At 45.3% G+C, this 26,353-nt stretch overlaps 1 protein-coding gene across 1 annotated transcript in view; it reads left to right on the forward strand.

Annotated features, from left to right (window-relative positions):
- The window catches only part of LOC119379050 (dynactin subunit 1), a 60,558-nt gene extending 35,352 nt beyond the window's left edge, over positions 1–25,206 (forward strand). The window contains exons 8-9 of the mRNA XM_037648191.1: positions 18,912–19,051; positions 21,497–25,206. Coding sequence (XP_037504119.1) covers positions 18,912–19,051; positions 21,497–21,909 — 553 coding nt within the window. The 3' untranslated portion in view covers positions 21,910–25,206. The remainder of the gene's footprint in view (positions 1–18,911; positions 19,052–21,496) is intronic.
- The last annotated feature ends 1,147 nt before the right edge of the window (positions 25,207–26,353 follow it).

Raw genomic sequence — 26,353 nt, forward strand, 5'->3', positions numbered from 1 at the left:
AACGAGCATATACACATTCAGTCTGTCATCATACATTCCATTCCCAAAGTTTGCATATCTAACCACTTAGTCGCCCACAATCTCAATATGTTTCCTCATTTGTCATCAACAATCAAAGTACAGTAGAGTTTTTGTACAGCATTGGGCTAGCTTTTTCGAGACAGTGACTCATCTGTGAAGCCAGCATTTTCTTTGATGGAATTCTGTATACCGTTCTCGTATAGTGCGCTCTGCTGACAGTGCTCGATTAAACTTCGAGCGTACGTACTCATAAGCTGATGGAGAAAAGAATTGCAGCGTTAAGGTGACGGTACCACCGTTGCCATCTTGCGAATAGTTTCTGCTTGAGCCACCAGAAGATGCCACTAAGTCACGTTTGGAAAAAAAGGGAGGAAAATGCACTCTCCGCCGTCGTAGCATGCGGCGGCGAAGAGCCTGTTCCTGCTGCATTCTTTTCTAATCCATTCTTTTCGGGGGTGCCGCTGCTTCCATAATCTCCTTTGAAACGTTTCAAATGTGCGTGACGCCCCCCCCCCCCCTTCCCGCTCCTGAACAACAACAACAGCAACAAAAAAAGGCACGGACCCGAGAGCCTTTGTACTCCCGTGCAACTGTCCAGAAAAGAGGTGCCTCTCTCTCTCCTGGTAACGTATAACTACTAACAATAGAACGGTTAGGCGCCGAGCCGCGCTGCCGCAAGGGTTGCTTGGAAATAATGGTTTGGTTTCTGAACCGACTCTTTCTCTCCCTCGCTAAAAAAGAGTAGAAAGAGAAAGAGTAGTTCTCGAGGAAGTTCTTCAGTGGCCCTGAACACCGGCAGTGTTGGGTCGCGTGGAACAACCCCGACCTTGTGCACGTGCATAGTAATTATGGATTTCTCCACTGTCACCAGCTTTGGTTCGACTGTGAATGTAGTGTGGGTGTCGCGCATGGTCCGCCTGATACTTATGTCTCTACATTCAGAAGCTACCCAGAAAGCTCCTTTCCACTACTTCCTGGCTATCATTACACAAAGCCCCCTTTTCGTGCCTTGCAATGAGCCAAAAATGGTCATATTATATGCATGAACGAAGGAAGGGCTTTGCCTTTTTGCCAGCTAAAACACCATGAGCCTCATGGATCCCTAAACAGGCACCGCTTCCTTTTCCTCTGTTACATAGCTATTTGAAATCTTCAAGAATGTGAATGGGGATTAGGGTGACATCGGCCATGTTGTGGTGCATGCGTGACGAGCAGGCAGAGAGCGAAAGAGGAGGTCAAGCAACGCGACATACATACTTGGAGGGCGCACTCACAAACATACACGAACGCACTGCTCAGCTTTAGCCAAACGTATGAGAGGTATTTTTTTCAGCTATAAAACGAGTCCTCCTAGCACCGCAGCGAAGAGCACAAGTCGTAACACAGATGCGAATTGCGTCCTTTTGGGAGTACTGAATAATAAAATGTGTAAGGGCTCTTTCTTGGCGAAACCCAACCTATGTGTATAGGCCGAAAGTCGACACCCGAAAACTAGCTCAGCTTTTCGAAGAGGCTCTCCAATAAGGCTCACGGAAGCGATTGTTCTTGTACTAAAATTGTCATTTCTACCCGTAGGTTGGCTGCTATTGGCAAAGTTGGGCAAACTTATGCTAAGCAGCCAAGTGTGCAGCTATAGTACAGAACTCAATCTATGCATTGCTTGTACTTTCAGTGCCGGCCAAAATTTCCCAATGTGCATTATTATCAGTTGTCTACGTAGCGACAATGTAAAGTAAGAAATAAATAAAACAGAACACAAAGAGAGACGGAAGTTGAACGAAGAACGCATTCAGTGCGAAATCTCCACCGAAGCGTCAAGAAGGTTGATTCTGACAAGGACTTTTTTTTTTTTGCTGGCTGTCTTGCTTCTGCTAGAGGTGGTGGATGTCGCCGCATCCTTTTTCCCCGTCTTAGCACAGTACACATGGTTGAGAAAGTTTAGAGCCCTCATCAAGCGCGAAAAGTGCCCGTCGCCGTCTACACGAGTGCTACAAAAAAAAATCATTGGTTGAAGTCACGTTATGACGTCACAGATCACCAAAATTTTTGTCATCGGGACGTCATTACATGACATCGCTGCTTGGTCAAAGGTGGGCAGATACCCGAGGAACTGACAAACCGCGTGAGGTGCGGAAAGCTTTCGGTAGGGGTGGGGGAGAAAGTCGACTGAGAAGAAAAAGAAGGCGGCTTTGGCATTCGAATCCTGTTAGTCAAATGCATAAGGGACCTTGAGAGTTTTATTTGGATAGATATTTCGCACACCCCCTGCGCACTTGCCGGGCTTTCGCGAATGCGACGGCGCACCTGTCAGAACCTGATCAGTTCGCGCACATGGTACTGGAGATCTTTTCATTCGTTGCAGATCCGCCGCACAGTGGTGTGGTAAACGAAGTGATCACATAAAGCGGTTGCTTTAGGAAATTCGCACGCGCTCACCGATGCGAGCACTCATAGCGCCAGCATATGGGATGACCATAGCGAAAACTCGCGAACTTTTTTTTTTTCACGTTTTGCCGCCAGACATTTTTGAGATGCGACAGAAGCCCCAGAGCACGCAACTAAGCGCAAGGGTTTCAAAAAAGGTGCCCGCGGCTTCGCATAGAATCATTTTTTGTTACTTTGCTAAATAGTACACAGACTGGACTGGTCTCAAGCATTATTTTTTTTCTTGAGGCACCCTATGTGGTCAATTTGAACTGAAACTTCACCGTGGAACGAAAATTCTATATTTCAGAATCGGCGTCCAGATTTTGTCATTGTGGAAATCAGTATCGATATGTTTTTTCGAAACCTGACGTCAAACCCCTTTCACAAATGACCCAGATATAGAACATTGGAAAGGCGTTCTTTCAATGACAACGTTAGGTGACATTTTGTTCAAATTCGCTGTGCACCCCCCACCCCCCTCTATGTTTTTACCATCTTCGGTGTCTCGGCACTTGTGGGACTAAATTTCGTGATGGCAGCACGCTAGCTGAGTGAGACCCCTGGCTTAGCGAGTGGAAGCTGCGAAATCGGTCCCAGCACCGCATTTGTTATTTGGGGGGGGGGGGGGGGGGGGGGGGGGAGGAGGAGGAGGAGGGGAGGAGAGGAGAGATAGGCGGCTCACACATATGCCTAGCTCAGGGGATAATGGCTGCACCCAGTGAGCTCTCGTTCAAAAGGTCCATCGGAGGGGCACGCTTGAGCGCGTCTATGTTTTCTGCGAAAGCCTCATTTATACTAGGTGTCTATGGTGGCCAATGCCGGCGATACTGAGACGGTAAATGAGCTACGTCGCGCGCTCTGGCCTGTGAAGGGTGCCTACAAAATAAGACGTCACATGATCTACGTGAGCAAAAGGATTATCTGCTAAATTTAGTTTTGCTAGTGGTTGTTAGTTCATATAGCATAAATTGTGCGCGTGTTGTCTATTTCACGCAGTCCAAGCTTTATTCCTGTGTTTCCAAACTTCAGTAGGCGTCGGGACGCGTCCCGTTCGTTTTGCTGCGCGCGGCTGGAAACGCTAGAGTTCACGCAGCCATCCGCACTTTTCGCTGCAGTCGGGGAAATATGGCTCGCTAACTGACGGCTTGCAAAATAGTTACTGCGCATATGCCAGCAAGCTTGTTTTCCACACGAAAGCCTCAACCACAGACTAGCAGACGAATATTTTTTTTTCCCATTTACCACTAATCCCTGTCTTTCCTTTCTTTCGTTTTCCCCTTTCTCTCAGTGGATGAGAAAACTTACAATGAGGCGTGACATTCCTGAATTACGTTTTGAGAAGCCTTGGTGCTGATCCTGCACCTTCGTATGAATGTGGAGGGGTGAACACGCTTAGAGCAAGAAAAAGTCAGGGAAGGAGAAGTTTTACAGATGTTTGCAAAGTGGGCGCCAGATCAACACCCTCTACGACGGAGTTGCTTTGTCGGCACTTTCGGAAAGCGGGAGACAGCATGAACGAATGGATACGCAGCGCGCTGTTGAGTACACAACGAGCGCATAGCAATGGGCATTTCTGAGAACGGGTCGTCCACTCCCATTGTAGTGTGATGACGTCAATTGAGGCCTCAGCTAGTCTAGAGGGTGTTGGCCAGGGGTCGCTCACTATTTGCAAAGTGTCAATGGGCCTTTTTCAGGTTCGAACAGCGCCTTCAGTGGAGATCACCGAAATCGAAACTGGGGGTCCGTGGCCTCCGAAGTTATCCGCTACGCACCGGTAAAAAAATCTCGTGGGTCTGGTATTTTTCGGGATACTTTGCAAACGACGCCAGGTGCCCCTCAGTTCGCACCTGCCTCTCGGTTCACACCTGTCGCCGCCCCGTGCAACGTTTATAGAAACTGTTTGGCCCTGTGACCCCCCAAAAACATGCCGCGCGTCAAGTCACCACCACTTCGCATGCGCAGGCTAGTCTCTAGAAAAAAAGTCCATTGTTATCCTATCGTTCAACCGGCGTCGCGTGAGATAGTCAAACACACACACACACACACACACTGCCAAACAATCGTCACCTCCCCGCGAGGGGAAAGCAGGCTTCCAGGTAATGTCCTACGACCCTCAAATATATGAGGAGGCAAGGTCAGGTTCTTTGTGTACTTCAAAAACGCTTCTACGCTCACCCGAGTACAAAGGCGAGCAACCAAGCAATTCCTGGAATCCTCAGCACAATAGCCTAACCTGCTGGCTATGCATTCATGATGTACAGTGCAACACGCTTTCTTCCCTTCTTTCTTTCTCTTTCCCTCTCTTTCTTTCTTTTTCAGCAGCCTCATGGGGTTACATTGTGCGTTATAAGACGTGGCGACTAGATGTAGCGTCTGAAGTCTGGAGAAATAACCCATCCGTGTTTTGGCGGCTTAGTAATGTTTAGAGGCGTCACTTTTGACGAACGTCCGAACTGACGCGAAACAACTTGATGTTTTTTTCACAGATGGCGCCACCACCAAAAAAATGTTTGCGAGATTTATTATTTCTTGAAAATCTTTTCTTTCAAGCACCGCTTCGTAAAGTTAGTGAGCACTGGTGATTACAAGATACTACATGGTCCTTCTAATGTGCAATACTTGTTGTGAATTAGCCTACAAAAGAAAAAAAAGCAAATTTGCGCGAACCTGGCAAGCAGAAAAATGAGCTGAATTCACTGCTGTCCTACGAATTTTATAATTAACTTACGACAATTTTCTCTTCATAGAAACCTAGAGAAAGGCTTGCTGCTTGAATATTGAAGATTTCGGAGTTTCAGCTTGGATAGTTTTGTCCCTTCGTCGGTAATGCCTGACCAAGTAGAGGCATAAATTGCTGAATTGAAGTAGTAATAATTCAAGAACTGTTCATCAGAACACAAAACAACTTCGCGTAGACATAAAGTACATTGTAGCCTGGAAACCCATTCAATGTTGTTGTTCTGCACAGAACAGAAAAAAAGTTATTTACTCATAAACCTTCAATATTTTGCCCATTTTTATTGGAGCGTGCATCAATTTCTAATTGGTTTACTGGCAATATCTCTTCATAGAAACCTTGCATAACGCTTCGTTAAAAGGCTCAGCGAATTTCATTTCGTTATGTTGAATAGTTTTGCTGCACTGGCAGTACAACGGAGGCTTGTACAGCAAAAACGCTGTTTTTTGCTCACACTGTTTTCATTTGCATGAACTAACGCTCCAGACTAGGCGACAATACTAGCTATCATTAGAAAGCGGAGAACGTAAGCTTTCTAATGCAATACAACTCACATTCATCCATTGAGCAGAGAAAGCACAGTGAGCCAGTAAACAACGACTAAAATGTCGAGTGCTTGCCGCTGGAGTGGGACCGCCACCTTAACGCAAATGCCTGCAGCTCAGATACGCGCCTTTCTGGTCTTTTCGTGCCCTCTGGAGGGGTTGCTATATGTATGGGGGAAGACTGCAGTGAACATCCCCCTGCCCTACTCAGACATGAGCTTTTAATCCTTGATCTCCTTTATTATCTCTTGAGGATCGAGCCTCGCTCTTTTTGGTCAGTCTGCGATTTTTCTGCTACAGAATTTTAATGTTGAGCTGTTTTATCTCCCTTTGAGAAACATGAAGCATTTCTTCGTAATGCTGCCATATAGGGATGCAACTGTCACATCTTGAACAACTTTTTTCAATTTGAACTCATATAACGGCCGGAGTACACTGCGGCTTAGGTTAGGTCACTTTATTTGCAGCTGGAATGAGCATTGCACAGTTTAGACTTACTGGTTTTACGCGCTGCACTGCATAAAGCAAGCACAAATAACAAAAAAAAAGGCACGAATGTAGGAAAAAAGGAGTCCTTGTGTAGTGCCCAAATGGCGTTACTTAAGCTTGTAGTTGCAAGCTACCTTTTTATAACACAACAGGGCAACCGATAACGGAATCTAGGGAGTCACCTGTTTATATAATTTCAACGAATAACAAACGGTGTGTCCTTTTCCTATTCGCGCTCCGCACCAGTGGTATCAACAAGCACAAGAATGTGTACTATCACTGGGTTTTGTAAGTGTTTTATAAATGCGTCAAGCACAGTCGGACAACTCCCGGGTCACAGCCTAGTCCACTCGAAACAATTCAGCGAGAAGTGCCTCTAACATATGCTGATCGCCGTCTTTTGGCTTCATACTTCCCGTCAAACAGCCTGCCCAGATGTGCTTCGAACAATTGGGTCCTTAAGAAACCAGTTAGGAAAACAGAATGACCGTTCGATGTGAAATTAGAGACAGATTGCGAGCTATCAGCATTTGTTCCGGCATATAGAGAAGTTGTGGGGTCTGAGCGATATTACCATATAACCGCCGCCCTCGGAACACACGGACACAGTTCACGCCGTCGGGCAACAAAACGTGGAGGTTTATTAAACACTTCTTTACATATCTGGCGAGCATCGCCGGCCGAATTTGTAAACACGTAACACGCTAACACGCTAAACTTATGCGCTGACATTGAATACTGGGAAACAACACGCACCCTCAAGAGAATGTAAGCCATGCAATACAATGAAACTAAGACATAGATAAGACATAAAATAAGACAACATAATACAATACAAATGCGAAGGCGGCGCCGCAGATGCACGACTCACCACGAGGGCCCGAGGGAAGCGAGCCGCGGTACCGTCCCCCACGGACCCCGCGGCCGTCGTCCATCCGCGCGCGCTGCCACACCCCAAAGAGAGACTCACTCCTGTTTCTATGCGCCGGCCTAAATTCGCGGCGGCGATGCCGGCGCCACCGCGCTAAACTCGGTTTACAGACAGGGCGTCACTGACCTTGGACGAACGCCTCGGCTTACGCCAAGCACGTGCGTTTTAAACACAGCGGCCGCGCCCAAGTTACGGCAGGCGCCTTTACAGGGACGATATAGCACCCCCACATCCCCCCAACCTTAAATCAAAACCATATCCCGGAAAAGACTTAAAGCAACACAGCTACACAAGCTCTACAAAGAACATGTGGCGTAAATGTCCCTACAGAATGTCCGTGCACTGCGACACAGCTGCTGGTCGACACCGCTGCGCTGGCTTGACCTCCGTCCTGGAACCGCAAAGGCAACGTGGCCGTCGGCGCGAGAGAACGTCGCTCGCACCGACACGTCTTCTGGTTGCGGGCAGCACTCAACGAGGGCGCTGATTTGAAGGCAGCTACGCAGGTCACGGGCATGTCGGCCAACGGTGAAGACGATGTGCAGCAGACGGCCATCCGCGGGTTACAACTTCCACTGTGTACGCTCTCGAAAGAACGGTGCAGTCCGGCTAGCAATGACATCGGCGGTGACTGAGATGACAAATGCAATGAACAGTTGCTTTTTCTTAGTTCAATCGTGCCCTGCAAGCTAAAATAAGGGAAGCTGAGTGCAACAACTCGACGCCACGATCCAGCGGATTGTGTCTCACGTGCAACAGGCAGCTAAGCAAAGCCTTAGGCCTAACGACTCGCTCGACACAACTGGCATCCAAAACAAGCACTCGCACAGGCGCAGAAGGGGCAGCCGCGAGGGGACATCAGCTCTCTGAGGTGGCCCTAAGCGCTCGCTGCACACAGCAGCTTACCGAGCGATCGGCGTCCACCGTCCCAGACGATGTCACGACGCCCCGGCGTCGAGCCGCAATGCCAGTAGCAACGACACCCGTGGCCCCTGGCCACCCGGCTACACAAGCCGCGACTCCCAGAGTCAAAGAGATAGAAGAAAACTATTTACAGAAAAAAACTCGGACCACCTACGAGGCTTCTGTACTCACTCGCTTCGGGCTTGCCTACCATCCACGTTCTCTGTGCTTCGCTCTCCCAGGATGCGGACCATGTGACTCTCGTACCGACACTCAGCGACCTTCTTAAAAATAAAAATGAACCGCCTGCGAACAGATAAAACTTAGCGTGCCGACAAGTTCCAACACGCCACAGCAACCAATCTCAAAAAACACACCGCCGACGGTGGCGATGAAAATCCCCCCTTAGGCTTACTCTAACCCATATCACACAAATGCTGCCCCGAACCGCGAAAACTGTCGTCCGATGCTCCAAGAGCCCCACGTTGGGCGCCAGTGTGGGTTCTGAGCGATATTACCATATAACCGCCGCCCTCGGAACACACGGACACAGTTCACGCGGTCGGGCAACAAAACGTGGAGGTTTATTAAACACTTCTTTACATATCTGGCGAGCATCGCTGGCCGAATTTGTAAACACGTAACACGCTAACACGCTAAACTTATGCGCTGACATTGAATACTGGGAAACAACACGCACCCTCAAGAGAATGTAAGCCATGCAATACAATGTAACATAAGACATAGATAAGACATAAAATAAGACATAATACAATACAAATGCGAAGGCGGCGCCGTAGATGCACGACTCGCCACGAAGGCCCGAGGGAAGCGAGCCGCGGTACCGTCCCCCACGGACCCCGCGGCCGTCGTCCATCCGCGCGCGCTGCCACACCCCAAAGAGAGACTCACTCCTGTTTCTATGCGCCGGCCTAAATTCGCGGCGGCGATGCCGGCGCCACCGCGCTAAACTCGGGTTACAGACAGGGCATCACTGACCTTGGACGAACGCCTCGGCTTACGCCAAGCACGTGCGTTCCAAACACAGCAGCCGCGCCCAAGTTACGGCAGGCGCCTTTACAGGGACGATATAGCACCCCCACAAAGTTTTCATCAAGCTCAAAATGTTCTGCTTATAACTGAAACTTCATTCCAGAGTACTTTTTGATCGATTTATATAGCCGTACGCAACACACGATGTACCCAACAACGTCCAAACGCCATCACTCCAGAGAACAGCTGGAACATCTATGCGGCCGTTGCAGCATGCGTTGTAAAAGGCACGCTTTCTGCCTATGGCAAGGTGGCAGCGTGTGACTTCAGCTGAGGGGCGTCTTCTCCACTCCAACAAATTTTATTTTAACCCCCTTGGATCTGCCATTCCTCTGGATAACGAGGCTATGTTAATGGCAGCTTGACCTACTCGACAAGAGAGCTACACCAGCAGCAGCAGCAGCAGTCAGGGAAACCTGGAGATGTTTGCAAGGATAGGTTTGCTCTAGTAATTTGTATGCATGTTATGCTGTCTCTGATAAATTTTCTCTATGCTCACTTTCGTTGTCATGCCAGTTGCATTGTGCATGGGCAAAAGTACAAGGGCATGATTCCTGCCAACCAGGGCTGGGCAAAGATACTTTGAAATTGTATCGCGATACGATACAAGATACTCAGGCAAGAAGTATTGGAGATACAGATACAAGATACTGCCACAATAATTGTATCCGATACGATACTTGGCAAATGTATCTTAAGATACTTCGATACATTCTCAAATTTGTTATTATAGATCCATATAATGTAGCAGCAAACGCGTATATACGAAAATGTCTTGTTGAAAATTTCTTAGCTGTGACCTATTTTGTTTCACATGAATGAAATGTCTGTTAGTATCTCAAAACTTTTGTCCTTCTTGCTCGAAGTACATTAGTTGCCTTCCAAAACAACTTATTGGGTCTTGTTTTAGCTTCTTCACAGGACAGCTCTTTATACACTTCGCTGATAGCGGTTCTTGCTTGTCATTTTTGCAACTGATGGCAGTCGCTGCTCAACTTGCCGACCAGCTAGCGGGTTGCCATATAATCACAATAACGTCAATAAGAAGCCTTCGCACGACGGCACAAAAACCGGTGTGGACTTTTATGTTGTTTGCACAATACCGTATATCCGGACAGGTGTACAGCAGCAACAACGCTGGTAGACTTTTTTTTTGGGGGGGGGGGTGCGCATGGCGTATACGGGGTTTGAGACCGTTCGCTAGGGGCCCGGCCGGCACACATGACCGTCTCCATCCCATTTGTTTTTATTTTCTAAATAAGTATGTTCGTGAGCTACACAGACATGACTGGTCTCAAGCATTTCTTTCGTGAGGAATATGTGGTCACCATGTGCTGAAACATAACCATGGAACAAAAACTCTATATTTCAATCCGCGTCCAGATTTCACTCGTTGTATGCCTCGGCATCGATGTTTCTCGAATCCTGACTCCAAATCCCCTTCAGAAAAAAATCACACCATATCCACGAAGTGAATGATGATTGAGGAGCTGGCTCGGAGATAATCGGGTAAACCGTGAATGCTCCATACAATTCCTCTACTGTCATATAAAGACGTCACACGTTTTTATAGTAGCGATTGTGGTCAGGTTGTTGTCAAACCACAAGCGGTCGCAGACCTTGCAGCTGTGGCCGAACGTATGGTCGAGGAAATCGAGGAAATGTGGTTTTGCCTGCGTTAATGTCATCATCAAGGCGCTCGAAGAACAAGAGGAAGAAGACTTTTCTTTCGCGCGAGCGTGCGCATGCTACAGTTGGCTATGCTATTTGTGGTTTTGCCTGCGTTAATGTCATCATCAAGGCGCTCGAAGAACAAGAGGAAGAAGACTTTTCTTTCGCGCGAGCGTGCGCATGCTACAGTTAGCTATGCTATTTGTGGTTTTGCCTGCGTTAATGTCATCATCAAGGCGCTCGAAGAACAAGAGGAAGGAGACTTCTTTCGCGCGAGCGTGCGCATGCTACAGTTGGCTATGCTATTTGTGGTTTTGCCTGCGTTAATGTCATCATCAAGGCGCTCGAAGAATAAGAGGAAGAAGACTTTTCTTTCGCGCGAGCGTGCGCATGCTACAGTTGGCTATGCTATTTGTGGTTTTGCCTGCGTTAATGTCATCATCAAGGCGCTCGAAGAACAAGAGGAAGAAGACTTTTCTTTCGCGCGAGCGTGCGCATGCTACAGTTGGCTATGCTATTTGTGGTTTTGCCTGCGTTAATGTCATCATCAAGGTGCTCGAAGAACAAGAGGAAGAAGGCTTTTCTTTCGCGCGAGCGTGCGCATGCTACAGTTGGCTATGCTATTTGTGGTTTTGCCTGCGTTAATGTCATCATCAAGGCGCTCGAAGAACAAGAGGAAGAAGACTTTTCTTTCGCGCGAGCGTGCGCATGCTACAGTTGGCTATGCTATTTGTGGTTTTGCCTGCGTTAATGTCATCATCAAGGCGCTCGAAGAACAAGAGGAAGAAGACTTTTCTTTCGCGCGAGCGTGCGCATGCTACAGTTGGCTATGCTATTTGTGGTTTTGCCTGCGTTAATGTCATCATCAAGGCGCTCGAAGAACAAGAGGAAGAAGACTTTTCTTTCGCGCGAGCGTGCGCATGCTGCAGTTGGCTATGCTATTTGTGGTTTTGCCTGCGTTAATGTCATCATCAAGGCGCTCGAAGAACAAGAGGAAGAAGACTTTTCTTTCGCTGCGAGCGTGCGCATGCTACAGTTGGCTATGCTATTTGTGGTTTTGCCTGCGTTAATGTCATCATCAAGGCGCTCGAAGAACAAGAGGAAGAAGACTTCTCTTTCGCGCGAGCGTGCGCATGCTAGAGTTGGCTATGCTATTTGTGGTTTTGCCTGCGTTAATATCATCATCAAGGCGCTCGAAGAACAAGAGGAAGAAGACTTTTCTTTCGCGCGAGCGTGCCCATGCTACAGTTGGCTATGCTATTTGTGGTTTTGCCTGCGTTAATGTCATCATCAAGGCGCTCGAAGAACAAGAGGAAGAAGACTTTTCTTTCGCGCGAGGCGTGCGCATGCTGCAGTTGGCTATGGTATTTGTGGTTTTGCCTGCGTCAATGTCATCATCAAGGCACTCGAAGAGCAAGAGGAAGAAGACTTTTCTTTCGCGCGAGCGTGCGCATGTTACAGTTGGCTATGGTATTTGTGGTTTTGCCTGCGTCAATGTCATCATCAAGGCGCTCGAAGAGCAAGAGGAAGAAGACTTTTCTTTCGCGCGAGCGTGAGCATGCTACAGTTGGCTATGCTATTGTGGTTTTGCCTGCGTTAATGTCATCATCAAGGCGCTCGAAGAACAAGAGGAAGAAGACTTTTCTTTCGCGCGAGCGTGCGCATGCTACAGTTGGCTATGCTATTTGTGGTTTTGCCTGCGTTAATGTCATCATCAAGGCGCTCGAAGAACAAGAGGAAGAAGACTTTTCTTTCGCGCGAGCGTGCGCATGCTACAGTTGGCTATGCTATTTGTGGTTTTGCCTGCGTTAATGTCATCATCAAGGCGCTCGAAGAACAAGAGGAAGAAGGCTTTTCTTTCGCGCGAGCGTGCGCATGCTACAGTTGGCTATGCTATCTGTGGTTTTGCCTGCGTTAATGGCATCATCAAGGCGCTCGAAGAACATGAGGAAGAAGGGTTTTTATTCGCGCGAGCGTGCGCATGCTACAGTTGGCTATGCTATCTGTGGTTTTGCCTGCGTTAATGTCATCATCAAGGCGCTCGAAGAACAAGAGGAAGAAGACTTTTCTTTCGCGCGAGCGTGCGCATGCTACAGTTGGCTATGCTATTTGTGGTTTTGCCTGCGTTAATGTCATCATCAAGGCGCTCGAAGAACAAGAGGAAGAAGACTTCTCTTTCGCGCGAGCGTGCGCATGCTAGAGTTGGCTATGCTATTTGTGGTTTTGCCTGCGTTAATATCATCATCAAGGCGCTCGAAGAACAAGAGGAAGAAGACTTTTCTTTCGCGCGAGCGTGCGCATGCTACAGTTGGCTATGCTATTTGTGGTTTTGCCTGCGTTAATGTCATCATCAAGGTGCTCGAAGAACAAGAGGAAGAAGACTTCTCTTTCGCGCGAGCGTGCGCATGCTAGAGTTGGCTATGCTATTTGTGGTTTTGCCTGCGTTAATATCATCATCAAGGCGCTCGAAGAACAAGAGGAAGAAGACTTTTTTTTCGCGCGAGCTTGCGCATGCTACAGTTGGCTATGCTATTTGTGGTTTTGCCTGCGTTAATGTCATCATCAAGGCGCTCGAAGAAGAAGAGGAAGAAGACTTCTCTTTCGCGCGAGCGTGCGCATGCTAGAGTTGGCTATGCTATTTGTGGTTTTGCCTGCGTTAATATCATCATCAAGGCGCTCGAAGAACAAGAGGAAGAAGACTTTTCTTTCGCGCGAGCGGGCGCATGCTACAGTTGGCTATGCTATTTGTGGTTTTGCCTGCGTTAATGTCATCATCAAGGCGCTCGAAGAACAAGAGGAAGAAGACTTCTCTTTCGCGCGAGCGTGCGCATGCTAGAGTTAGCTATGCTATTTGTGGTTTTGCCTGCGTTAATATCATCATCAAGGCGCTCGAAGAACAAGAGGAAGAAGACTTTTCTTTCGCGCGAGCGTGCCCATGCTACAGTTGGCTATGCTATTTGTGGTTTTGCCTGCGTTAATGTCATCATCAAGGCGCTCGAAGAACAAGAGGAAGAAGACTTTTCTTTCGCGCAGGCGTGCGCATGCTGCAGTTGGCTATGCTATTTGTGGTTTTGCCTGCGTTAATGCCATCATCAAGGTGCTCGAAGAACAAGAGGAAGAAGGCTTTTCTTTCGCGCGAGCGTGAGCATGCTACAGTTGGCTATGCTATTTGTGGTTTTGCCTGCGTTAATGTCATCATCAAGGCGCTCGAAGAACAAGAGGAAGAAGACTTTTCTTTCGCGCGAGCGTGAGCATGCTACAGTTGGCTATGCTATTTGTGGTTTTGCCTGCGTTAATGTCATCATCAAGGCGCTCGAAGAACAAGAGGAAGAAGACTTTTCTTTCGCGCGAGCGTGCGCATGCTACAGTTGGCTATGCTATTTTTGGTTTTGCCTGCGTTAATGTCATCATCAAGGTGCTCGAAGAACAAGAGGAAGAAGGCTTTTCTTTCGCGCGAGCGTGTGCATGCTACAGTTGGCTATGCTATCTGTGGTTTTGCCTGCGTTAATGTCATCATCAAGGCGCTCGAAGAATAATAGGAAGAAGACTTCTCTTTCGCGCGAGCTGCGCCTGTAGCGGTCGCCCATGCAACTAAGGTTACGCTTACGACGCGGGACATTGCCCCAGCTCAAGAACCTGGCGAGCTAGCTCCTAAAATGACCTGTATATGAGATATGGGAGAGGCTTCCTTTCAAATGGCAACGTCATTTTGTTCAAACTCTCTCCGACCCCACCATCTTCACTGTCCCTGCCCTTGAACCTAAATTTCGCGACTGCGACCCGCCGGCTATAAGCTGAGTTTGAGACCCCTGGTGTACACGTAGATGACGTAAAACAGCAGTGAATTTCCATGTTCTAGTTAGCTGCTGGCGTAAGGGATTCTTTGTTGATACACTCACTAACGTGCAATCTTTTAGCAATTTTTCTTCAACGAGAGAACATGTGCAACACAGAAATGTCTCAGACGTATTGTATAGTTGCACAAAGCGTCGCAGGAGACCGCCGCTTGTCGCGCTATTGTCACTTATAGCTCCCATTACGTGGCGATTAGTAATACGAAAAATATTTAAGGCCTAAGACAGGAAAATAAATATAGGTAAAATATAGAGGTGGTTGTGTATCAAACATTCACATTGAATGAGTACAAAAACACAATACAGACGGTGCCCTTAATAGCTATGAGCATGAAGTATCGTCAACTTACCTGTTCAGACAATAGAAAATTCAGTGCCTACGGAAAATTGCCTGAAACGGCTCGCTGGGACGCTGATGAGTAAAACGGAGCATTCAGTAAAACAAAGATTCTCGATTCCCCTTCTTAACATCTTTAACATGGTTCTTAATGATTTCTGTTATTATAATGCAAACTCAATTTCGCTATTTTCTTAAGCGGTAAGCAGAATATTTTGTACTCTATACTAAAGGCACGCCTACGTAAATATAATTGCTTTCAAGATCGCCTTGGCAACGTGTAAATGTTTAAAGAGTAGTAGAAATAAAGCAGACAGAAGAATAAAGCAGAAATATTATTTTGGGGCGCGTTAGAAAAGACATATATACTGCAGGGACCAGACCGGAAAAACAGAGCGGAGACCTAGGTAATGTATGTGGTGCAAAATGACAGCTAAGGAAGCACTTGTGCTAATAATCAAATTATGATGTCATAAATTCTTTGAATAAATGTAGATGGAAGTGAAAAATATGGTACGCCAAGTTATTTTCGATTAGGTAAACGCTTGCTCTATTAGATCTAGCATCAGTACCAGTGGTGCTAAAGTTGTTGGAATCTTATGTGCATATATGTTAATTCATTGCATGCAAGTCAAACTTACACGCACGAGATCCTTCTAATCGCTGATACGTAAAATCCACGCGACGCAAAGCAACCCCATTCTTGCACGCATCACATTTCGTTACGGAGAAAGACTCACGAGAATCTTCAATAACGACACTGTAACAACAACAGAATTTGCGCGATAGACGCCGCACGCAGTGGAGTACGCAGCGCAGGACAGTGGCTAAGAGCAAGTGTCGCGGCATTGGCGCAACTAGAAAGAAACGAAATCGAGAAAACAAAAGGTACGTGGGCTGGGCGTAGACGTCCGCACGCTTGTCTTCTGATTTTCTGCCCTCACTGGATGACTCTGGCGTAAATATAAAATAACATCACTGCTCTTAGACTTATTCAGATGGCTTAGTGGCACCAGTATCAGCTTGAGAAGCGGAGCTTGGCCAGTGATTATTGTGTCACACGGTTTTGTTGCGATAGAAGTATCTTGTATCTTAAGATACACGATACATTTTCGAATGTATCGAAAATACAGATACAGATACTAGTCTTTCGAGACGTATCGCGATACAGATACAAGATACCAAAAGAGTATCTAAGATAGTATCTAAGATACATGTATCTTCGATACTGCCCAGCACTGCTGCCAACCAAGGGTCAGTGGAAGCTACCCACTGGACATTCTGGGTTGAGGGTCGATTAACAAGTGACAGCTTTGTTGTTGCTCTGTCTCATTGTGGGTGACAAAGGAAAAGAATGGAAAAATAGGCAGACAGCCACAAAATGGCTACACAGGCTGGACATCCTACAGGTTTTAGTGAAGTCTACCAAGGGGATATGATGGCTCACTCATCACATTTGAGAACTGTAGAAAGGCTCCGTCAGATGCTTATCACAGTTTTCAGCATCATTTGGCATTTTAATGAGATTCACTCATTTTAAGAATTTTTCTACATTTTAGCCTGATAGTTTGATTATGCACAGGGTCTTCATAGATTTAAAAATAAAACTTCCGCAACATTCTGGATTTTGCAGTGTAGTAAAATTCTATTCAGCAGCAGCCTATTTGCAGTCTGGAGCACACAACACACTATTGGGCATCCCCTTCCTTATATTCAGTAAAGCACTCCTTTGGGCTTTTTGGTACGTGCCAAGCATAGGAGACACAAGATGAATGTGTGGCACCAGTTCATGTTGTCTCCTTGCCTTCCGTAAGTCTTTTGTGCCACCTATGGAGTGCAAGGTTTCTCAACCTTCCTTGTAAGTTAATTAATCTTGTCTTAAAAGTGATCTCTCTTTTTTTTTTTTTACTTTTCAGCAGTCTTCTTAAAATCTGAAAGACTTGTTCAGTTTTGCGTTGTGATTTGAAATATCCTTGAGTCTTCCTGTTTTATTTTTGTTTTGGACAATTATTTCATGAGCTAATTAAAAAAAGGTAAAGAAAAACGTACCATCGTTTCATACCGCTATTGTGAAAAAAATCACCAAGTGAAAATTGAATTTAAATACATGGATCAATAGCCATAAAGATGGAGAGTGCAACAATGCAAAGCAATCTTAAAGGGACCGACAACTGATTTTTCTCGACAACAGTTTTTTACGGCGCGACAGGAAGCTCACCCTTTGTAGCGTTTGTAGCTGCAGTGGTTTATCCGAAAAGCATGTAGTTATTTTATAAGCAGTATTTTTCGATCTGAAAGGCTCCAAACACGCATGGAGGCTTGCTCCAGCAATGCTGAGAATTGATAGTGATGCCGCTAGCCCTTGTGAAAGCTGTCGTTGTTCTGCTTTTGCAGGAGTTACTGTAACTATGCTTAACCACCTTTATTTTGAGCTTTCCAACCATTTTTGAAAATAGCAAGCTGTTACAATGAGATGTGTGGCTTTATACACCTTCCCGGTACTATTTGTACAGCGTTGTGTGCGCCTGCGCCCAAGGTTGCCTGCGCCTGTGTCATGGATGGCTTGTCCCGGTGTCGTTACTCTCTCGATACACGAGCCAAGCCAAGTAATCGAAAACGTAACTGTGCATATGCACGGCCGCATCGAGTAGCAGCGCGCGTAATTTCTCATACGAAGTGTAGGTAGCAAAACTATGTCGCTCCAAAATCTTAGTGACCTGGAAACTGCGTGCACGGCTGCATGAGCACGCTGAAAAGTTGCTCAAGAGGCGCTGACGAGCATGGGATCATTACGTCACGCGAAGGCAGCGCCACTTTAATGCATACTACTAACGCAGGCCTGTATGTACATTATTATGGAGTAATACCTCTTACTATAAAGAAACGAACAATATTTCAATATTAACAAAAAAATTGTCGACCGCGTACAGCACTCAACGGTCACGTGGCTGTCTTCATCGGATTATTCACGTTTTTGCCCCAAGAGGCGCCACAGGTAATTTTTTGCGACTTTCAATTAAGAAATAAAAATATAAATCCATCTCTCACGAAAAAAACAGGTTTGGTTTGAGTCAGTGCGACGGACAATCTTTACATCAGTGGAGTCAAATCATTTCATATTCTGGGCAGTTGTCGGTCCCTTTAAGAAATGGTCAGTATAAGTGCCATAGTAATACACTGAGCTTCACCTTTTGCATAGTAAAAGCTGTGGCAGGAAATACGTAGAGCAATAGAATTAAATTTTGAAGCCAGTGCTTCATTTTAAAAGATGCCTCTGTAATAGCCATTATCCTACATGAAGATTTCTTCTGCACACATTTTAAAAATGTTACACTTGCAGATTGTAAATGTTAATATCTTTGAAAAACACATCATTGAAAAAGCAGAATTTCTACCTCAGAGGCATGCTATGAACTGATTATATTGGAATAATATTGCTCCATTAAGCAAGAACATGTGCAGGCTAGTGCAAAAAGAGTTGGAGATTTTGAAAATGCCATTTGAAAATACCAGACGAGGCTGTGCCCTTGGGAAACGTCAGGGAACTGAGCAACGCCAGGCGTATGTCACTCGTGCTGCACTGGCTATGCATGAAGTACCCAGTGTTCACAGTTGATTGGTGCTAGGCTATTTATTTTGGGCTAAGGCCAAGTTAATTCCTAGACGATACCTACTTTAAAGTTACATGGAGGGTCTATGCCAAGTGATGTTTTTTTTCTGCTGTTTTCTGAATCACTTATTTTTTGGTTGGAAGCTGACGCTTTGCCTCTTATGGGTCTCTTTTAATGTGATCTCTATTTTTGCAGTGTACCAAGTTCTTTAGGTTAGACTCTACAAGTTGGGCATGTTTTTGTTGTTCCAAAGCAGTATTCTGCTAATTTGCTTAGAAAACATACCTTGATTATTGTAACATGTACAATTTATTCATGTTATTTGGATGCAGGGAGTTTGAAGAGACCATGGACCATTTACAAGCTGATATTGATGCTTTGGAGACAGAGCGTGGTGAACTGAAAGACAAGTTGAAAATGATCTCTAAGAAGACTCTGTACAAGGGGCTGTCTGAAACTGTCGGCATGCCAGGTAAGTTACGTACCGGTGGTACGCAACCTTTGTCCTTTGGTCTTGTGCTGGCTATCTGTCACCAGTACACAGACATGGTTGTGAGGTCTACCAATTTTACTGAAATTCTACCGGGCCACAAATGAATGACTGAGTATTTTACCTCGTTTTTTTTAATTGAGCCTTCTGGGGAAAAGTATAAGTGAGCTTTATGAAGCTTCTAAGATTCTGTTCAGGTTGTCCACTCTTCATAAATAGTGCTATAAAATCTCATGTGATAGTCTGATACAGCTAATTTTGGTGCAGTAGATTTCTGCAGGTAAGGCTGGATAAAAGTTTTAAAAAGTTGAGAGCAGTGTAACGTGAGCAGTGTACTACGGTGCACTGGAGCTCTACTGCATACTTTTTATATGTTTGCATTAGTAGAACTTATCAGCAATCTAGTGCAAGATGATACATACAGGCTAGACCAAAGATCTTAATAGAAGTAGGTGCCGACAGCTTGTTGATGACTGAGGTTTCTTCCAAGTTGTCTCTAACATATTGCCGAAATTTTCTACAGTATTTTCAACAGTTCTCATGATAGTACTCTTGTCATTGGTCTGCTTGGCTTTCTAATAATATTTTTGCTTAACTTTTGCAATTCCTGGGAGGGAAAAGCTAGGCTGGGACAACCTGGGCAATCCATTTCCTTTAAACCAAACATTCTTTTACACTGTAAAGTTAGTGTAAAGTTAGCAACAATATGGGTATCGCACAGTCTTTCGGTTGCGCATGGGCCCGATTGGAATTGAGTTTCTCAATCGCAACTTGCATGAATCCACTAATCTCGATCAAGAAATTCGATCTTGATTTGGTTAGATACAGTAATCGAAGAAGCACCATTTACCATCACACCGATGCAAAGTAAATGCCATAAATGGGCAAGAATCCATGTCAGCACACATGTTGAACATAACACGCGTCATGAAACTCGTTTGCCCACTCACAATGTATATAATCAACTGCCTTGAATCCAGTAACGTGCTTTTTAATACTCCACAGCAAGCGTGTGGTGGTTTCAGTGAAGTGCCATAACGCTATGACCGAGCTTTTTGGCCAGAAATGGTCAAAAATACCATTCTTTTTCTATGGTATTTCCCTAATTGATTCTACATATGTTCAAACAACTGAAGAAATAATGAAAGGCGCTTTATTTGCAAGATACATGGAAAAAATATTTTGTTGAAAATATGCAAAGGATTGGCTTTTCTGCACTGCACCATGGATAGTGTTGGAGCCCCTGTAGTGCTCGGTGCATAAAATGCCTCTTCAAAATTAAAGAAGTAATGGAGAGTGACAAGTGAGGCTGTCAAAAAAAGCCTTGGACGCCCCAGTGGCGTTTTGTTTACCTCTGTCGGCACCCACTACCGATATGTCGAGATGCGGTTGTCATCCTATCTGATGGTTCAGAGAAGATATACTTCTCTGTGTCATTGCGGCCGCCCTCAAAGGGGAACAGAAATTATTGTTCACTCTCCGAGTCCGACGAAACTTCGGCAGATAAGCGCCTTTTTCTTCTTTTTTTCTGAGCGTGGCTGTTGCCGATATGCATGCGCATGCAAACCCAGGAGGACGCCATTTTTAATTCCAGTTGCCAGAGCTAAGTTGTTTCTCGACTGAAATGCATGCTTTGAGCGAGTTTTTTAATTTTTTGCGCAGCCATCTGTCAAAGCCAAAAACAACTCGGCAAAATGGATCAGGGTAGCTTGATCGCGGCATCGCGAAATCCTTGTTTCAGCATGGATGAGCCCAGCACGTCTTTGGTAGGGAAAGGGTTAATAAGTCTACGTAAGCATTACATGAATGTAACCAACTTAATATTTTTCATAGTTCACTTATGGAAGTTGGTATGTTTTATTCATAATTTAACAGTAGTCAATGCAGCAATTCTTAATGCATTGCTTTCAGCAAAACTTTTATTAGGGAAGTTGTAAAACAATCTTGTGATGATATTTACAGGGTTATTAATTTTTCTGGGCTGCAAAGAAAGTGCATCAGACCAAGAAGTGTACAGTACTCACGGATTGAAATGTGAAATAATTTTTTAAGTATGACGACTGCTATGAGCAATTGCTTGTAATAACTGAGCAATGTTGCTGCAAATCTGGCCACTAAAGGTAATGGCTGCTAGAGATAAAGGTGAAGGCCGCTAGAGCTGCGAGTATATGGAGTAATGCCTTACCTTTTTTTTTGGTAGGTAATGTTGGGTGGGAACATGTCCCCCCCCCCCCCCTTTTTTTTCTTTAGCGTGAGAAGTATGTAGTCACTTTTCTTCATCAGCGTCTACAACACTGGTCCACACCCAGCAAAAAACGGTGTTTAGACCTTACATAAATGGGGCATTTGTTGGTCTTTATTTTCAGCAAGGTCTTATTTTTGGTCCCAAAGACAAGCATGCAGTGTTGACGGGGTTTTCTTTTGCAGCAAGTACAAGCTGGCCACAGCTGCAGGATGTCAAGGCGGCATTGCGGCATGTGCACAATGAGAGAGCCAAGCTGGAAAGCAACCGTGTGAGCCAGCTGCTGGCATCATTGGCACCACTGGTGCCAGTACCACCACGTGCTGAGCAGCAGCGTGATGCATGTGCAAAGGCAGCACGTGCCCAGAGCCAGGCACTGTCCCTGTGTGTCCAGGTTCGCGTAGTGGACCTAAGCAACCGGCGTGCCTCCAGCTGTGCTGAGGAACCAAACTGGGGTGCCCTGGTTGAGGCACGCCGCTCTCTCGAAGCCTCACGGCATGAGCTGATGCTGCTGCGTGCATTGGCTGTGACGCGTGTGGCCGCTGCCTGGCGTGCCTTTCCTAACCCTGCCATGGTTCGCCTTCTTCAGGCACAATAGTTTCCTGCCTTATGATTAGCTCGACTAAGCATTGCCAAAATGGCTTCTTTTTTTATTTTCGGGAAGCATGGGCCATTATGCTTACACTTGTATAAAATCTTAAAATAGGGATTCTTTGTGGTCCTACAGGAGTCAATATTTTGCACCATTTTACTATTTTACAATTTTACTGTACGGTGCACTTCAGGAATGGAATGCTTTGACCCAGTATAGCTTCTTTTTCAAGCTGTATTTTGTAGTGGGCAGTGGCTTAATTAAAGGCACACGAGGGTAGCATCTAAGCATCTCCTGAGTGCACTGCCATGATAACTCGGTGAAACCCTTTATGGCTGTTCAGGCTTTCTTTTTTAATGCTAAACATTTATTTCATTTGTCTAGGAAACACAAGCATTGTTTTTTTGCCAAGGTTATTAAAGATGTTTCAGTTTTGTAATCACTCATTTCTTGTGATTTTTGTGCTAGAAATGACTTTTGAAATGGAAAGTATGCTATAAAATTATGGTAATGAAACAATATCCCTATTTAATGATTAGTAATTATAATTATAAATATTGTACATCCATATTTTTGAGAAGTAAGGTTTGAATGCTTTATACTTATGTCCGTTTTTGACAGCTAATGGTAATATAACCTGTTATTGTAAGCTTGGTATATCAAAAGTAATTAGCTCAGAGAAGAAGGTCAAACACGATGAGCTCTTCATTAGCGAAGGAACTCGTGATGCCCAAGCACAGTGCTGACTTCTGATTGCATGCTACCTATTGGCCATGTGATCAAACGGTGAAGCGCTGCGCAAGTATTTGCAGCATGACGTGGACACAGCTTTGGGTCAAAAATGAAGACACATGAGGCATCTCAACACGGCTAGATTGCACATGGGAAATTCTTAAAGGGCCAGTAAACAGGCTCCGACTTTTTTTTTTTACATCTCCCAAACAAGCTCGCCAACTCATGCAGGCAGCCGCGGCGATCACAGTTCGTGAATATCACAGTGCTACGCACCGCGCAAACGCTCCACTTCGAAAGCAATTCCCGTGCTCCTCTGCAGGGCCTGTCCAATCCTCTTCGTACGCAAAGTGACGTAATCTTGCCCATGGGCAACATTACTTTGCACCGACTTTGTAAATTGGTCCTCTGCACTACGAAATGGCGTCTTGGCCCTGCGGTGATGCAGTTTTGGCCGTGCATTTGCCACGCTTCTTCACCATGCCGCTAGGTGGACCCTAGCGCCACTCTGGCACAAGCAACACGTGGAGGAAGCCTTGCTCGGTCGTTGGCTGCATGCCGATGACATAATCGCTGACATCGTGTTACGTTGCCAGAGTGGGCGTAGTCACGACAGCGGGCGACGCCTACCCCTCTTGGCTGCCGAAAAGGGTGGGAACGCTGAGCGAGAAACCAAAAGAGGCTGAGGCAGGTTGTTCTATACCCTCTAACTTCCTTATTACAGCACTTATTGGCAAAATTCTTGCGGCAGCATGTTCACATCAATCAAGTGCGCAATTATCACTTCATCACACATTTTCGACTGCGGGGTTGTTTACTGACCCTTTAAAGGTGTCCTGAACCACCCCTCTTGCTTGGTATTATAAAAGCCTTGTAGTACATTTTACTTCTCCCAGAAATATACAGTCGAAAGAATTTGTCACAAAGGTATAGTAGAAGCGAAGGTATTGTGACTGCCATATATTCCTTTTGCTTACTTTCTCAATGCCCCTCGTTACAAGCGAGCGGAGCTCTGGTGGGGCGGCACTGTTGGAAGTGTCCTGCCCTCTGCGTTAAGTCACCTGGCTTCCGTGTTGTGTTGTTTTCTTTCCGCACAACTTGACTGTGCCGATTGGCACAGCTGTCAACCCACGCTTCCGGCTGCCTGTTTCTCGCTGTGCTGCTGGGCACTGCCGCAAGCTCTCTGCATTGTTTCAGTCCTCCAATCCACTGTTTGATTTCGATTCGTCACACACGTGCGTTGTCAGAGGCACATACGCTTACGTGTAGCTAGACACGTCTACCATGCTTTATGGGGCTGAGCCTTTATGTCCTCTGTGCACCGCTTGTTTTCGATCGTGCGTGTAAGTCAGTAGCAGGCACAATCGCACGATGATAAATCCCGCTCTTCGAGCGTTGGAGCTCAGCGGTGCACACTAGGTTCACAAGGTTTGAGGCCATTTATGACATTCAAAACTAATCAAATATAAACGAGGCACAAAGACCACGATGGCAAAATGTAGTGAGGCCAAAGTTTCGCTCAAACGTGGGTGTGTGCTGCGAGTTGAGCTGACGACAGTTGTCTTCTTCTGGAAGCGCATCATTCATACCAAAACTTAAAACAAAGTTTTTGCTTACTTCAGCCTATTTATTTAGCATCAAAACTATTATTCAAATTGGCAATAAAAAGCCGTGCATCTGATCCTAGTGGCATCCCTTGTTTGTCAGCTGTCAGCCAATAGCAAGAATCTTCCAAATGATGAAATTTGGCAGCGACCATTAGCTTCAAAGAGCAAGGATGAGCCTCTGTTTGAGGAGAGAGCACTTGAAAAACTGGTAACTTCGTACTGTGCTTGTGAACTCTGTGTTGCACACAACCACGAAATTTGGCTGAGCTCTTCATGGTAGTGTTTGCTATCCGTAGAATGTGTTTTTTCACCAAGGCCGAGGGGTGGTTCAGGACCCCTTTAAGGGCATTCTATGAACACAGTCTGCAATTGCGACCATGGTGTTAAGAGTCACAGTGTTAGGATGCTGTGCTATAACGCATACACAAGACACGACAGGACAAGCGCTAATGTAGGTCTTGGGTTGAAATCCTATGGAAATTTCAGTTTCCTTGTTTTCCCATTTGTTTGTTATTCCTAAAATATTTAATTATGTTTTAACTTTTTATTTCTTCATGTTGTCTTTTTTCTTTCTTTTTTTACATTCAGGGCACTGCTGTAGTGGCCGAAGGACTGATGCATGCTTTTTCTGCAATTTTAGCTTGTAATAGGGTTTCTAATGCTTAGGCAGTAAGATGAAAGTCCAAAGCTCGGCCCCCTCATAGTGTAGAGCAGCAAGTGGGTGCATATGTTGTTGTTCCAATGTCATTGTGGCATAAGGCCACTTTTAATAAATTTTCATTATTTAGTGGTCTTCTATGCAATGCATGCTTATATTACTTACATTATGTGATACTTTACCTAAGTGAAGCTCGCAGTCTTTTTTTTTTTTCTTAGAACCCAGATGTGCATGCTGTAACCACTGCTATCATTTAACTGTAGTGCACCTCTTGTTGGAAAAATAAATACGTTTCTTTGCTTGAAATAGTATCATAGACGCTCTTAAGATGCCTGTACGTCAAGTAAAGCAGGCACAGGACTGTTGCAGTGTTCTGATGTACAATGCAGTAGTCGTATGCATGCTATTTATCAAAATTCTGGTTTATATGTACAGTGTGCAGTTATTTGTGTGAGGGAATATAATGTAGATTGTTGTTTCTCCTTTCTGGGGTGTTGTAATTAGGGGTGCAGGTTGTATGTAAAAAAAAATACTGTATTGCTGCTCTGGTGCCTTGTATCCACAAGGCAAGATGGGCCATCAGAGTCTGCAAAAGAACTTTTGCTGGCCCATTGGAGGCACCCTGCTTGCTCAAATAGATTCAATATTTTCTACATAACAAAGGCAGTTTCGTGGCAAGGCAGTTATGTCATAACGAGGTTTGATTACACCTACCTCACAAATGTACATGTTGAACTGTTCCACAAGAGGCTGAACTTCCAATGAATGTAGATAAGGAGTCACAAGTTCCATAATTACATTGTAGATCAAAATGAAATATAACAAAGTAAGTCTAAAATGTTTACCATGACTGTCATGTCAAAGAATACTGTACGTTTCTTAAAAAATGTTTCATGTAATAAGAATTTTTTTGTTAAATGAGACTGTTATAATGAGGTTGAACTGTCATTAGGAACGAAAGTTTGTGATTGGCTGTCGCACATATTTCCCACTGTATCAAAGCTTTAGTTGGTTACGCGTAAACTTGCGGCAGCCTTATTTCTATCTTTTATGAGCTGAGAACTATATAAAGCATTACATCTATGCACTTTCATTTTAGGATCCTAGCAGTTGCATATTTTTCTTCCATTTATAACACTAGGCATAATTCATTTAATCTGTTTTGGCCAAAACAACTGTGCGATGTCTCTGTTGGCACACTGTTTCCTACCACAGGGAAACACATGCACAGTTTCTATTTCTCTATATTCATAATGGAAGTATAGTGGGAAATGTGGCAATAATGTCAATGTTCACCTCTGCTAAGGCTGTTAGGCAGCATGGGAATGAACATTTGGTGGTAGTAGTGCCCCAGATATAATGTTTACAGTGATTTACATGCGACAATTGAACAACCTAGCACACAGCGCGTTTTGCACCACCCAAGAGCACTGGGGAATTGCTGGGGAACCAA

This window comes from Rhipicephalus sanguineus, chromosome 1 (assembly GCF_013339695.2).
Source record: "Rhipicephalus sanguineus isolate Rsan-2018 chromosome 1, BIME_Rsan_1.4, whole genome shotgun sequence".
In the NCBI taxonomy this organism is placed as follows: Eukaryota; Metazoa; Arthropoda; class Arachnida; order Ixodida; family Ixodidae; genus Rhipicephalus; species Rhipicephalus sanguineus.